Source organism: Pseudonaja textilis, chromosome 1, assembly GCF_049901715.1.
Source record: "Pseudonaja textilis isolate UNSWEBS1 chromosome 1, rPseTex1.2, whole genome shotgun sequence".
Classification (NCBI taxonomy): Eukaryota; Metazoa; Chordata; class Lepidosauria; order Squamata; family Elapidae; genus Pseudonaja; species Pseudonaja textilis.
In genome coordinates, this window is record NC_141990.1 from 68,778,449 (window position 1) to 68,795,207 (window position 16,759).

General features: G+C 36.4%; 1 protein-coding gene across 1 annotated transcript in view; it reads right to left on the reverse strand.

The window, feature by feature from the left end:
* Window positions 1-1,211: 1,211 nt before the first annotated feature.
* ACTN2 (actinin alpha 2) overlaps window positions 1,212-16,759 on the reverse strand; it is a 66,329-nt gene continuing 50,781 nt past the window's right edge. The window contains exons 16-21 of the mRNA XM_026705226.2: window positions 14,228-14,362; window positions 13,876-14,055; window positions 11,282-11,428; window positions 6,306-6,371; window positions 4,023-4,181; window positions 1,212-2,436 (exon numbers count right to left, since the gene is read on the reverse strand). Coding sequence (XP_026561011.1) covers window positions 2,278-2,436; window positions 4,023-4,181; window positions 6,306-6,371; window positions 11,282-11,428; window positions 13,876-14,055; window positions 14,228-14,362 — 846 coding nt within the window. The 3' untranslated portion in view covers window positions 1,212-2,277. The remainder of the gene's footprint in view (window positions 2,437-4,022; window positions 4,182-6,305; window positions 6,372-11,281; window positions 11,429-13,875; window positions 14,056-14,227; window positions 14,363-16,759) is intronic.

Sequence of the window (16,759 nt, forward strand, 5' to 3'; positions counted from 1 at the left end):
AACTAGGAAATAAAAATCTTTAGGAGCAATGATAGGCTACTTCTGTGTTGATACTATCAGGCACTAAGGTAGTAAATTCAATTCAGCATAAACTTTCATGCGAATTCTAAAGCTCTTATCAAGAGAGGATTAAACTACAGGGTTTTGTGTTTCATGTAGAACTGTTATATTGTTTTTGAGTCATGACTCCTTCAAGGGGCTCCAAACAACGTAAAAAGGGGCTGCAATTTATTTTTTTGCAAAGTCTAAAGCAAGGTTGGCCAGTGCTCAATTATTTTACTTTATTGTGTGAAGACAATAACATAAATTCATTTATCATTTTAGGAGTTTGCAATATTGCAAACTTAAGAGAACCTCTGCCTTGCAATAAAAACAGACTGAATTGGTATGAAGTTAAGCCCATCTGTCTAAAAGTAATCTCTAGGTTAGATATCCTAACTTGCATGAAATAGTGGAATATGTTCCATCTGATGATGATTTATAAACACTAGGGTAGACTTTTCTCTTATACCTTGCCTTTATTTTCTTTCACCCTCTCTTCTTTTTCTGAAGTGCATAGTGCTACTTATTCCGAAGCAAACTCTGTGATTTATTATAAATCCTATTGTTACCTGTAACCCAGTATATTCCAATACTATCTTTTTATTATCACAAATCTGTTCTTTCAAGTAATTGCCCCTGGGGCCAACTTTCTGACAAATCAGCTGGATCAATGTCTTTGAGAGGAAGAAGAGTAGCAGCAAAAAGAATCATCTGCACTCTAATTGGGGAAAAAAACATAAATAAAAAAGATAGATGCCTCACTAGTAAATAAAAACAAGAGGTGAGAACGGTGGTGGTATTCAATCGGTTCGGCCACTCTGCTGTTGGGCCCACCCACCCACCTGGGCTCCCATACTCACTTTTATCTGCTGAATTTGAAGTGCAGCTGCTTTGCGCAGCACAGAAGAGTGCTGCGCAGCAGCTGGAAGCGACCGGGATCGTGCAGGCTTACAGGAGGCAAGTTAGAATGCCTCTGCACCTGCGCAAAGCGTACGTTTGGTGTGCGCGTGCACGCAAAGAGTGTGCACGCGCGCAAAGCACACCCACCAAGCCACGTCTACCGAACCGGTGGCAACACTATTTGAATCCCACCACTGGGTGAGAACCCTGTTGTCCAGAAGACATGTCCTAATATTTAAACGTGTATCAGTTTAATCTCAGAAGCTGAATTGGTATTAAGGCTTGAAAAGCAGACTTTATTTTAAAGGCACGTTTTAATAGTAGCAGATGGTACAGTTTTCTTTGCTTCTTGTATGAACATTTACTTTTTTTGCATTTGTTTCATGGGATTGTTAGGCTTCAGATAAAATAGATTTTTCTACAAACTGTTGAGAAGAATATAACTGGCAGGAAGTTACTGCACAAAGTAATTTAGACTAGTTGTAATAAAATGTCAATATTGTTAGCATTAACCAAGAACAATTGCAACAGAACAATGAATATAGCAGAGAGCAGACACAACCTATTAATACCATCCTAAAATATGGAACTCCCTCGTAATACCCAGGCTACTAACACTGTGCCCTTTCAAAATTGGGCATTGATTTTAAGGTGAAGGCTATTATCACCATTAAGATGATGCCCTTATCATCAACCTCTTTGAATAAACTCCAGAGGATTTATGATTTTATACCACTAGAAACTCAGACTAAAATTCTTGTGCACGTTTCACATTAGAAACAACAAAACAATCTCATGTGATTATTTGGTATGACCTGGGTTTTTATTTTCTCTTGTATGTGGCTCCATTTGCACAAGCATATTAAACCCCAGTATCGATCGATGAAAGCATTACCATGCTATGAAAGCAAAAAGGAGGTGCATGGTGGGAGGTTGTAGAAGACCTGCATATAATGTTCTGAATTCTTGAAAATATTTCATGTTTTGAAAATCAAAAGATATGCTAGATTTGTTTTTTTCAAAGGCATGTTTTCTTTTCTTTTGTTTTTCCTGAGGCTTTCTAACTTGGCACTTTGGGATTATCCATTTTTAATTTAAAAAGAATAACAACAAACTGATAAGGCAGGGGGCCAGTGCAGTCTGTCACCGTATAAGCTTAATCAAGTACATATAAACAACGTAAAAACTCATCATGCTGCACACTACGTGGGCACTGCTCCTTACTGAATGTTCCTGCTAAACTTGAGAAATTGTAGTGAGGTCAGCTTATTTTTTTTCCTCAAGGAGCAAACTGGAATATATCTAATTTCATTTGCCCACAGAGTCAGTCCCCAGTTACAGATCACTTTCCCCATACAATGCTGATGAAAATGAGGTATAGTCCAGAGCTCCAGGAACAGCTCCTGGTCCCTTATACGCTGGCATACGCTTGATGCAGTACTGAGCTTGTTCAGGTGGCAGTTCTCGGTTCAACTCTTCAGCAAGAATATATGGCTAGAAGGATTGAAAAAGAGGAATATGATGAGCTTTTCTGAAATTTCAGAATCAAAACAAGCAGTTAACTCTCTTTGATGAGAACAAGGATGTGATTGGGCAGACATTTGGGTTATACAGATTCGCCTTCTCCAATCTGGTGTCCTCATTGCAAAATCCCGAATACTTCAAGGGCACCAGCCTGGACAAAGCTAGCACTGATCTATAATACCTTATTATGGAAGTCCATTCATTCATTCATTCAATCATTCATTTAATCCATATAGCCATCCAACTTCAAACAAAGTAATTCTGTGTGGCATACAGAAAGAAACATTACAATGAATACAACCTGAAGAAAAACAATACATCAAAGGCCAACTAAAGCAGTAAACAATGACATGGCTACCAACTAAAATATGCTACAGCTAAACCAACTGGGACTTAATTCAACTGGGCCCCAAGGCCTGGAGAAAGAATCAGCCTTCATAAAAGATCTGCAAAGTCGGGGCCAAATATATATATTTGTACTAGATACATTAAAGCAGGGGTCCCCAACCACCGGGCCCTGGACTGGTACTGGTCCATGGATCATTTTCTACTGGGCCGCCAGTTTGCTGGGCGCTGCAATCTTGTTTCGACGAGAAAGTGCGTCCAGGTGAGCTTTTCCGGTTGGAAAGCGGCGTTTGGGTCCTGAAGGAATCCTCGCGCCTTAGTTTCATTGAAGTGGGGGGTGGCTTTGAACGAAGAGCCGTCCCGATGGTGGAGGAGATTAAGAAAGCACAAAAAAGGTACAAAGGAGGAGTTGAAGGTGGCGGGGAGAAGCGGGGGACGGCTGGTTGGCCGGTCGCTTGGCTCGCCTTGCCTTGTCATGCGTGCTGATGCCGCATCATTTTGTGATGCTGGTACCGGGACATGGCACAAAAAAGGTTGGGGGCCACTGCGTTAAAGTATTTTCATATATAATTTTAAGGCAGCTCTTTCCCACAGCCTACATCTATATTCTACAACCTCTGAAGATTAGACTTTTCTGAACATTAAAGCCTTTATTGCAGTTGCCCAGTGAGTATGCATTATATTACACATTTCCTCAGATGGAAATATCTGTTTCATACAGATATGCTTTAAAATTCTTTCAGCTTTATTAAAACAAACTATTGCAGATGCCCACCCACAAAAGTGCAGCAAATAGCATGAATATGTTTTGGGGTAAAAAACGAAAAACTGGAGACTGTCTTTGAATGTCAGTAACAAGTAGAAAATCTGTAGCCAACAAAAGTCCCAGTCCTTGCATCCTTATATTTAATTTCCCTAAGAGTGTCTTAGGGAAAGTGTCTTATTACATGCCCTTAGCAAAACAGGATCCCAAAAACTCAATCTTACCCCAGCCTAAAAGTTTCAATACAAATCTGTATAATATTTCAAAAAGTTAGCGTGCAAAGTTTAGGGGCTTTCATTAGTTGGTAAAAACAATTCTGCTTTTAGCTATATTTTAAATTTCTACTCTAGGTTACAGCTCCGCTAACTTTGCATTTGGATTACTCTCCTGTCTTGCAAGGGTAAAATGTGTCAAAACAATCACAGCAAATGGAAATCCTTTCACTAACCTTATCTGAGGCTAGGATTCTGAAAGAAGCAATAACTTGTTCAGCAGTGTCAGTATCAGCAGTCTCTCTGGTCATGAAATCAATAAATGATTGAAAGGAAACCGTTCCCTGACCATTGGCATCAACCAAGGACATGATTCGAGCAAACTCAGCTTCACCCTGAAATACAATTAAAAATTAGTTATGAAAATTATAATGAAAAGAAAAATTAGAAAATTAATAAAATATTCAGCATCATGTGTGACCTGCTAAATATCAGATTTTTCATGTTTTTAAGTATGCAAAAATGTATTAACTGTAATACAAGAATATTAAATATTCTTACAGGTAAATCCATTGGAAGTATATGTTAGGCTGAATGTTCACTATGGATTTCACATAAATTGTAAAAGAAAAACATATTAAAAATAGGAAGAAATCCACTAGGATTTACTGCATGGTTGCAATCTGGATAGTCAGGTGATCAAGACCTTGAACAAAATTGCTTCCATGCAGCCTCTCTGAAGAAATCCTGCAGTGCAGTTTGGTTTTTTGAGAAACTCCAGCAGATAAAGCATCATAAGAGACACCTAAAGCACTATTAAATGAAGACAAACAGAAATTGGACCAGATATGAGTAAGAGCCCATATTCATGCCTATATCGTGGCAGCAAATATCATTATGACGGGTCCGCCGAAGGATCTCTGAATTTGGTTGTTTTCTTGTAGATGTTTCATTAGCCTAACTACAGTAGGTAACATCATCGGTGCTAGTAAGGAATGGAGTCTGCCATCAATATATATTCTAGTAGTTTGCCCTATCAGTGTTGGTGGGACTGGTCTTGACTGGATATTTGTGGTCCATGGGTCTAAATCAGTCCTACATTCTGGGATTTCATCTTTAGTCTTGAATGGGATTGCCCTTCCCCGCTCAAGACTAGTATGCAATTTGAAGGCCTTCCTAGACTCACAGCTACTATTCAACAATCAGGCAGAAGATATGGTCACAAAGGCCTTTGTATAGGTTCACCCTGTGTTCCAGTTCCATCCTTTTCTCAACTGGAAGGTTCTTTATATGGTCACTCACACCTGGTCATTTCAAGGCTAGGCTAGGTTAGAATACAAGGGAAGGTGCTCTTGAAATTACATCTGGTTCAATATGAGCAGTAAGGGGTGTTTCATCATATCATCAATGCTTTATGAGCTGCAATGGTTAGCAGTTGACTTCTGGACACAGTTCAATATTTACTTGGAAGGTAAAGGTAAAGGTTTCCCTTGCACATACGTACTAGTTGTTTCCGTCTCTAGGAGCCAGTGCTTATTTCCGTTACAAAGCCGAAGAGCCAGTGCTGTCCAAAGACCTCTCCGCGGTCATGTGGTTGGCATGATTAAATGCCGAAGGCACACGGAATGCTGTTACCTTCCCACCAAAGTGGTCCCTATTTTTCTACTTGCCTTTTTTATATGCTTTTGAACTGCTAGGTTGGCAGAAGCTGGGACAAGTAACAGGAGCTCACTCCATTATGTGGTGCTAGGGATTCGAACTGCCGAACTGCCAACCTTTCTGATCGACAAGCTCAGGATCTTAGCCACTGAGCCCCCTATGCAATACAATTGGGCCTAACAATTGGGTATGCTTTGAGATCCTCTAGTTAAATGTTTTACCTTGTAGGACCGAGAAGGAAGACCTTTGTTGTAGCATCTGTCCTTTGGAAGTATCTCCGCAGAGATATATGCAGCTCCCACCCTTCAAATATTTTGTAAATCCCTGAAAACTTCACTCTGTTTCCAGGCCTAAATTTAGGTTATTTGTAGAAATTCAAACAATTTTTGATTATTCATGAGTTTCTGTCTGAACAATCATATTTTTCTTTGTATTCTATGTTTTAAAATTACAAGTTATCCAGAATATTTTTGGAATCACATGCCTTCAATATCTAACAAATAAACAGACAGATAGAAAAAATATTCAAAATTGAAATGTAATAGAATCTATATATGAATGCCATGGTAAATGGTTTAGTAGGAATAAATATAAACAGCTGCCCTCATAGGGTTCTAGCAATTAATAAGTCTAATTCTGTACACACCCAAGAATAAAGCCCATTGTGAAGCTTGCCTCTAAGAAGATAATTTATAAACACATCTGATATACTCAGATTTCGAGTGGGTTGAACTTTTTCAGCACAAGAGTTTTACAATTACATCTATAATGGTTACTTTGTTAAAGTACTTGTAATGATAAAGTTCTCTAAGTGTAACATGGGTTACTATCACAAATCAACTGCATCTTAAAATTCATACCAAATCATAACCCATTGAAATTAAGCAGGCCCTGAAATCTTCATGGTCCATCAGCCCATTTTTCTTCTGTTGGTAGGAACAAACAGTATGGAAGATTCAAGGATCAGAATAAAACCATCAGAATTTCCATAAAGGTAGAATAGGTTCATGATCAGAGGTATCAGTTGTTCATTCAAGACCAAGTTGAATCAACAGAAAGTAGAAGAAAAGAAGAAGTTAGATTACATGAAGCAGAAATAATGCTAGAAAGATGCTAATGAAATATAAACAAATAAAAGAAAGGTATAAAATACAGCATTCTTAAATAAGCTGAGTTCAATTAGCAAGGTTTAAAGTAACTTTTTTTAAAGTTACACAATGCAAAAAAATAACATTTACACTTCAAGATTCTAACATTTCACTAGCCATACAAGATTGTTAAATACGGTTTTATAAAAGTAGGAACTGAAAGTACAAACTAATGGAGTCAGGAATAATTACTGCAATGATATTTAATTTTTGTAATTTTTGTATAATTTTACATGAGACTCTGATACTGTAGGAAAGAATCATTGTGTATTCCATCTTGTTTTTATGAATGCTAAAATTTCTAATAAAGTGTATTCAATGAATACAGTGTATTATAGGTAATGCATAGCATGATTATTGGTTCTCTGTAATTGTGTTGTACACCATAGGATTGGGGTGGACTGGAGGTTCCATGAAAAAACCATATTTTTTTATCTAAGTAAACAACATTATGGAAGCTCATACCCATACATACCATTTGTTCTAGTTATTGTTCTCTGATTTAAATTCTATAACTTCAAAAAATCAAATCAAAAGAGTAATAATTACTTTTTCTGTGCATAAGTAAGCCACTTTTCTCAGACTTAGCCTTAGTTTTATGGGCCATTATGGACTGTTGTTTACTAATTAAACTGTATGGTTATTATATTATTTTGCTTATAAGCATATTGTCTGTTTAAAAACTCTTAGGAAAAAAAGAATTCATTAGCTTAAAAGCAGTTTCATTTTAAAACTTTAAAATAGGAGGGCTGATCAATTAAGAATTATAGTTTTGCTAAGGTATGATGTTGTTTGTATATTAAGAGAACAGAAGATTGTTAAGAAAGTGGGTCAAATGGCTGAAGGCCATTTTATAATCAGACCTGATTATAGGTTCATATATCTATTTTTAACATTTTTTTTAACAATTAGCCCATGAGATCTGGGCTCATAGAAGGATACCATTCTGCTCACAAAATTATAGGAATTTGACTTCCTATTGCTATCAAATTGAATGTTTAAGAAGACAGAGGAAGCTGATGGAACACATGGTAAATGACCATATGAAGTGTATTTAATAGAACTCTTGGCCTTATGGGCTTATTGGTTAAAGATCATGGTTCTTTTTCTCCAAATCCTCCAACAAAAAAGCAGGAATCTTGATCATCACTATTCTGGCTTGAAACTTAGAAGTAAAGAATTAGGTCTTAAACCCACAAGCCGCCATCATCATTATCATCATCATTATCATCCCTGTTTCCCAAGCTCAGCAACCATTTTTAGCTACCAGTTTTTCATAAGGTATTTTGCATTAATGTGGGTTGCTGTGGAGCAGTGGTGACCAATCATAGTTCAAGGCTGAATGCTTCCTGCCCCAGACTTTTTAACAGACATCTTTTTTGCATTCACATATGCACAGACCATTACACTGCTGAAATTTAGTTGCTAAATCTAGAAAAGCATTTTTTAAAACTATTTGGCAAAATACCTACCATCTTAAGTTTTAGGAAACTGGTAAAACCGAAATTATTCAAGAGAGCAGTTTGATATCTGAATGAGGCCATCTAGTTATTTATTTTTGTCATTTTTGTTTGGTTTTTGTTAGAACATATTTTTGATGGCATTTTGTGATTTTGATTATTTCCTTTGTATTCTGGGTATTTTATTGCAAATTACTAATTGTAATTTCCTGAGTGCTGTTATGTTTTTTAAAAAACAGCACATATAATACAGAAATGAGCTCTATGCCATTATCATGTACATTCAGTGATTTTAATGATGTATTAATTATGTTGTGTAATTAGTTGTACTGTTTACCCTCATCCCCAAATTATGAAAATGTTCATTTTAGTTCTTGTTTATCATGTAATCTTCAAACAGAAGTTCCTAGTGGCCATAATAAGTACAGAAGAAGAGATCATGGTATCACTTGTACAATAAGATCAATTTACTCAAGGCAGAGCTGAGCAACTGGGTATCTGTTTTGCTAATTATCTGAATGGGGTGATAGAAAGAGCAAATATTAAAAGAAGTCTTATACACACACATGCCTGCGCGCGCACACACAGAAAGAATATATAAAGAATCCCATTACATATTCTGATCATGCTCAGGAATCCCACTTTTTCACCTGCACTTCTATACACATTAGTACACAGATAGTGTCCAAAGAACAAATGTTTGAGTTGCTCTTTGGTGATGTCAGTAGATTAGAACGAAGGTTTCTTTCCCCTCAGGAATGAAAACGTACAGACTTCTGGTGGCGCTTCCATCAATGATCATGCCCTGCTCTGATCCGTGTTTCCCTTGTTGGAAGGGAACCGGTGTCATTCTGACCCACCTTGGAGGGGTGGGCGAAGAGGGGGAGATGCCAGCTGGGTTGAGGGGAGCCACATCTCCCCTCCCTGGCTAGGTATTACTCCCCTGGAAGACAGGGAGAAACAGCAGTCTAAAATGGCTGCCCTGAAGACGGAAAGCTGCTGGGACTTAAGTTTTGTGCTGGAGTGGTGAAGTAGTGAGTGACATGCAACCTGATAAAAGAACTTGATTTTTTCTTAACAACCCCGAGAAGAGAAATAAAGTGCCCTCATGTAAGAATAACACAGCGGTGAAAAGAAAATAAGAGGGAAATACAAGGTTAACAAAATTGGAGCATAAAAAGCTACAATGAAATTAGAGACTAAACTTTGAATAATATAAATTGGCATTAATTAGGCATTAGATTAAATGCTGGACTTGCCTGGAATTGGTTAATATTAAGAAAATTAATTGTGGAAATGGTTGGAAATTAATGTTTAATATAATTGAAAGAGAAAAGAAAAGAACTTTGAAAAGTGGAAAGGGATACAGAGCGCCATCTAATGGTTAAAGACTTTTTTTTCCTGCAAAATTTTATGGAAATTTACTGGACTTATAACTGTTATGAAATAAAAGACAAATAAACTAATAAGAACCCCGGAAATTTTGAAAAAATGGGGAGAAATTCTGCCAGGAGGATATACAAATGCAATTCTCTGGGACTGTTGGGTGTTGATTGTGACAAAGAGGCAGAAGGATTAACAAAAGAAACAAAGATAAAAGGAGACTTTTGGCAAGGATTGCAATAAAAGACTTTGAATATTAATAATTTAACTGATTATAAAAATGGAAGAAATAAGCAAAGACTTTAAGTTGGAATTACAAATGGTAAAAGGAATGTTGAAAGAAAGAAGGGAATTATTGGAAATATTGGAAAAGAAAATAATGGCGATGGCAGAAGAACAAAGAAATTCCAGTGAGGCGGAATTAAAGGAAGAAGAAAGAGGCTCAGATAGATATGGAGAACAAGAGATACTGCCAAAAGGCACCAAAGGAATTAAAACTATGATATTGATGACAGAGTTAATAAATAAAAGAGAAAACGCTCCCAGGATTAAACAAAAGAAGAAGAAACTATATAAGAAGAAACTTCAAAAAAGAGAACAGGAAAGGTGGGGAGAGAAGATGGGTAAAATGTTAGAAGGAAAGAAGGAAGACCAGGGAAATTTAGAAAAGGGAAAGTTGGCTAAAATTAAAAGAAATAATAAAGCCGAAAAAATTAGAGATTAGGATTAGGGACTCTATAAGGGGGATACGACATGGAATATACAATATATTGGTGTTTAGTTTAAAACTTGTTGGGAAATATCTTAGGAATGTGTAATTACATATATATATGAATATGAACTGTATATAAAATGTATTGTTATGAACCTTTTTCCTTTTTGGAGGATCAAAACAAGGGAATGGAAATTAATTAAAAAATATGATTATTAATGATTATAAGTAAAGTCAAGATAAAATGAGAGATATTAAGAAGTTATTTACTGGAGGGGATCTATACAGTTAACGATATATACAGTTGATTGTTTAATGGATATTAGAATTGTATAACGAGAATATTTTATTATGATTAAAGTAGGGGAATGGAAAATACCATGTGGATCCTAAATATATTGGTTTTATTATATTTTTACTCTTCTCAGATTGTTTATTATATATCGGCTTAGAGAAAACTAAGGATAATAATGATGAGTAATGTAAAATAAAATGGGTGGTAAGCTGAAAATGGAAATAATAGGGGATAAAGGTTTGAAAACTTATGTATGTATGGAATGATATTGATATTGAATCAATGAACTGAAATTTGAAATGCAAATTTAAAGATGAGTGAAATGGATAATGATATGAGTTAATATTATATAAGATTAATGGAAATGAAAGTATGACTATGTACAAGTGTTATAATCTAGAAACATGTTGCTCACATGAAAAGGTGTATAAAATTTAAAAACTAAAAAACTTTTGGAACAAAAAAAAGGAATGAAAATGTACAGAGATGAAAAGGAAGATTATGGCAAAAACTTAAGAAAAATGAATACTGCAAGGACAATCAAGAACAAAGTTGTGAGCCAGCACTTCTGGAATGCAGAAATTGGCTAATGGCCAGAAAAAGGAAGTGACCAGGAACAATAATTTCATATATATCCGTGGTTGTCCTGAGATGGCCCATCCCAACTCTATCCCAAGCCCCAACTCAATTTGTCAAATTTGTATCCCATTTTATTTTATAATTTCTGAGTCTTAATCGCGTACTACTCTTTTAAAAAAGGAACAGGGAGGCATGCAATATTTTTTTTGCCATTTCAATTGCACGTTAAAAAATAAATAAAATAAACTGGTAACCGTACCCTATCAAAGTGATTAAATGATGCTCTGAATTCATTCATTTGCTGCTGAGTTATTCCTTTAGCATCTCTTGTAAGGATCTGGTTCTCAATTTCATTGATAGTTCGGGCAATGGTAGTCAGCAACAGCTCCCATCCAACCCGGATATGCTGCAACAGAAAAGAAGAAGGATACCTTAGAGCAACCCAAAGAAATAAAGTGCCAAAGACTAAAAAAGCCATAAGCTTGTGAATGGTATGCTCTGAGGGCTACATTTCAACTAGTCTGTGGGACTATAACAACGTAACATTCAGAGTAATTTTAAAAAACTTGATTTAAGTCAAATGTCAATAAATTTTGTTAAGAAGAGTGAACGAGATTATGGGCTGTGTTTTCTTTTTAAAATTTCCTCTTTTGATCATTACAAATGTAGAGGAATTCTGGCTTTGGGGACTCTGGGGAAGAGCAGTGCTGGAGTTTTGGACTGTCACCCAGATAGAAAAGAAATAGTACCCTACTTATTTTGAAATATCTTGGCTATTCCAGTTCACAAGGTGAAATACTTCCCAAACTACACCTACAGTACTGTGTCCAGTTCAGAGCTATTACATGGAAACTTTTCACCAATTCCCGCTCATTTCGACCTAGCAAAGTTTTGGAGATTCAGTCTTCAGTGAGTCCCTGAGGATTATTAATGGGTGACTTATACTATTTATAGAGCCCTGCCCAGGGAGTGAAGATTGCCTGGAAAATGTTCTTTTCTGGCTCTAGCATTTGCCCTGACTTTCCTGTAACTTCCCAAAACACTTTAAGATACTGATTCTGATTAACAACCATATAAATTGTCTGGACCTTTCATATGTAAGAGACATACAAAGCCATTGGCCATGATTTACAAGCTACAAGAGCCTGGTTCTCAGATCACACTAACCCCAAAATAAAATGGCTAAATTATGACATGTTTTATTTCGAATTATTCCAGAATCATTCTGAAACATCAGGCTACAACTTATCATCAACCCTGGCTGCTGGTTACCAGCTCATTACTATCTTCCCTCTGGGGTGATAGTCGGCTTCTGGCTAGACAGGATCCCACAAATTTGCCCATGATCCCATCATAGCATCAACCATCAACATATGGTCTTTATTCATTGTATTCTTCATATTTAGTATTAATCATGACATGATAAGGTTTCACTTATCATAGCAACTGTCTTTTCTACTGTCTCATCATAAATCTCTGCCTTGACAGATTACAGTAGGATATTTTAATGATATTCTTCCTTGTGGTATTTTATAAATATAGACAAGTCCATTCGTTTCAGGCAAGTGTACAGTGGCCAGACATAAACAGAAGGTGATTTTTTGGTTTTACTTTTATATTTTTTTTCAACAGATTTCCCAGTAAGAGTTGACAAGGGAAGGAATGAGACATAAGCCAAATAACCAAATTATTTGCTGTACCTCAGTGTTATCAAGAAAAGTAGGAGCAAATTCATACTTTATTTTAAAAGCTGTTGACAATTTAGGACTAGAAGGGGATTTCCCAACTGTGCAGTGCAACTACATTTAAGACTAGAACCTGCTGGGGCATGCAATAATTTACTCTGATGAAGCTGATTAGTACTTGAATGTTTTATGGCAAAATATTTTTTTAAAACATCATGAGTTTCCTATAACTGAAGAACATTTTAAATCTACTGTACACCACTTTTGGAATTGGTATAACAGAATGACTGCCAAGCTAGGTGGCAGCATTTAGCCAACCTTGATTGATCTCAAGAAGCTATGCAGTTGTACTTTTTATTAGTACAATTGTAAGCCTAATTTACAATATAGTCATTTAAAAAAATAATTTTAAAAACTGGAAAGAATATCCTTACTTCAGTGCAGTTGTGATTCTTTACAGGCTCATATGGCTGTACTTAGACCAACATGGCCAAAAGTTAAGAGTGTGAGGCTTGGCTGATATTTGACTGGGGGACTACCGGTTATAGGCTTAGCATGCTGTGTGATCTTAGACATTGTTGCTTAGCAAATAAACCACCATTAAGGAAATTGTGTCTATGAATTGTGTCTATGTGTCAGGCTTGGAGTGACTGTTATTTTTCTACCTCAAAGATTTTCCACCTGAAAGCTCTTGAAACTTCTCCAAAGCATCACAGAAAGGCTCAATGCGATTGATATTGTCCCACTCTTTCAAGATCCATAGGATATGGACCAGGCAACAGAGCTTCTCAGAGGTGGTCTCCACTTTATGAAGCACTCTTCCTGGAAGTGTAAATAACTCATTCCTGCTTATTGTTTGCAAACAAGTTAGAGCTAATTGCCTGTGTGGGCTTTTGACTTTTAGTTGGTTCTAAGGCATCTTGTTCATGTAGTTTGGTTTTATTTATGTACTCCCTCTTATATTTAACCTGTTATGTGATTGTTATCTGCTAAAAGTCAGTCAGAACCAGGGTGGGATAAATACTGGGAAAAATAACATAATGTTTTAGGATTGAATGAAAATGCCTGTGGTATTTAAAAAACTACACTGAGACACTAAAGTCCCCAGTATCGTTGTAAAATACATGCTGCAGCAAGACTGCATATATAAAATTAAATAAAGATTTACCTCCATGGTGTAATTGGTATGCTTATTATCAAAGACTAAAGCTTCCTGTATCAGTTGATGGTCTCCTTCTAGTTTGTCAATATTGTGCTTGTAATTAATGATATTGTGCTCCTGCTGTTTTAACTGGGTCATCTGGTCCTCTAATGGCCCTGTGATATCTACCGAGCTTCGGCCAATTTCCTGCCAGAGAGAGAAAGAGAAAGAGAAAAAGCTTTCATTATGTTGCAAAATGTTTTGGCTTATGTTAAATATTTTTTCCTCATGCACACACCCACCTACACACAAAAGGACAGGGATAGAATTTGCTTAGAATTTCTGGTCTAAAACTTCTGCAGATCTTGGTTGCATTTACCTCCATCCTGCTCTGGATCCAGGGTCCAATGACATTGGCCTGAGCAGCAAACTGACGGCGCAGGCGTTCATTGGTGTGCTGACGGGAAAGCTCCTCCTGCAGTGATTGATCTCTTACAGGCACAAGTTGTTTGACCTGCCAGGATGTAAAATTAAGTTAGTCTGTAGGTATGTCTGTTTTTATTACTAAAACTTTTTTAAAAAAGAAAATTGAAAAGACCGTTCTAAAAATATACATTTTAATAAATATTAACTGCAGGCATTACTTCCTATAGAGATATTCCACTGCTTCAATTTCCAACTGTACTGCAATCTCAGGTACTGTATATTGAGTAAGTAGTTACCTTAAGGAAAACTTAGGCTATGTTTGCACATTTCTTTATGGATAATTTAGCAATTTTTAAAATCAAATAAACCAATATTCTTGGTTTGTCAGACACCCTGAGCCATAAACTTACCACACAGGGTAATTCCCAAAGCATGATCCAGACTTAATGTCAAACAGGTTCCACTCATTAAAATAAGCAGCGCTGAATAACGTTTAGGAATTATGTGAAGTTATGCACACTAGCATATTTTGCATATTGAGATACCCCAAGAGAAGAATTCCATAAGGCCATTTAAATACAAAGTCTGAAAGTCCTATATCCCAAATAATAACTTATGAACCCAGTGGTGGGAGATCATGCTATAATGCCAAGAAAAGTCGCTAAAGGCAAATATATCAGTGGAGATACAAACAGATTTCTTTGAAAATTAGATATTATTTGATATATACATACCTATATCTATACACATACATATACACAAACATGCATACACATACATACACATGTGTGTATATGTATATATATGTATATGTATGTACGTATAAACATGCACACACACAAAACTATGTTACATGTACATATTTGCTATTGGGGATTAATTACAGCCAGAATTGGAAGCCTTGGCCTGACAAATTGGAGGGGCTGTGCAAGGTTTTTGTCCATGGTTGTAATCTCTTTTCTTTCCCCTTATCTATACTTACTTTGAGGGTGTTGTCTTAAATTCATAGCCACTTTTCTTTTGGGTTGATATGATATCTAACTGCATCATTATATACAGTGTGTGTGTGTGTGTGTGTGTGTGTGTGTGTATGTATGTATGTATGTATGTATATATGCAGAAAACAGTTTTGCTATGGTCTGGAGGGTTTAATTTAGCTAGGTGTGCCTAGGAGTGCAGCTCTGGTTTCATTTATGTTTGCCAATACAATGGTAACATGTTTCAGTGGGAACGGATTTGTTTATCTCTACCAATGCATCTCTTTCTACCACAAAACCATTATATCTATTGTAATGCATCAGGAATTCATCATATCAATCTTCTTATTCCACGATTAGGCAATTTAACAGATTAGAGAGAGTTTTTCTTTTTAAAGAAAAGAGAAAAAGGAGTACCCCTATCCTAATTAATTTTTAAAAGCAACCAATTACGAGACGAAAAATCTGCAAATCGCTGGGGCTGGACTTCATCTGTCCTACTGAACGTTATTCTCCACTGCTGAGGTTTCTCATCTTCTACCCAACAGCCCATGACAGAAACATAATGGAGCCAATGTGAAAGCAATACATGTCTGTATCATTTGTTCTGCCTGATATTAGTAGTCACATTAGCTCAGGAGTTTCTGTTTTCAGATTTTGCTTTTTTTCTCAGATGTATTCTGACCCTGGACTAATTTCTAAAGGGTAGCTGCCAGGCATACATTGCTATGTATTTGTAAAGTCTTAAGTGATAGCAGCTCCACAATTATTTTATGAATGCTTATTCTTTTTGTTGTCTTTTTCTTCTTTCATTTTGGAGCTTTGCTGGCATCCTACCTTTTGATATTAAGGTGGAAGAGACTGCTTTGGGACTCTTCAAGAACAGGGGTCTCCAACCTTAGCAAGTTTAAGAATCTTGGACTTCAATTTCCAGAATTCCTCAGCCAATTGGCTGAGGAATTCTGGGAGTTGAAGTCCACGATTCTTAAAGTTGCCAAGGTTGGAGACCCCTGTTCCAGAATATTCTCTTCCCCCATTCTTCCCTGTTACTTCAGAAACATTCTTTTGAACTTTCTGAAAATAAAGCCATAAAGCTTAGACATGAATAGGCTGGACCTTATTTTCTTGCTGCCAGGCAAAGCCAACCCTATAGTACAGGTATGACCAAAATTGAGCCCAAAGTTTATGTTGCTGAGAAATTTGTTAAGTGATTTTTGCCCCATTGTATGAATTTTCTTGCCACGTTTGTTAAACGAATCACTGCAGTTGTTAAATTAGTAACACAGCTCTCAAGTGAATCTGTTTTTTTCCCATTGATTTTGCTTGTCAGAAGTTTGCAAAAGGCGATCACATGACACTACCTGGGACACTACATATGACACTACATGTCATACATGTGAGTCAGTTGTCAAGCATCCAAATATAAATCACATGACCCTGAGGATGCTGCAACATTCATAAGTTTGAAAAATGGTCATAAACAGAGGTGGCATTCAGCAGGTTCTGAC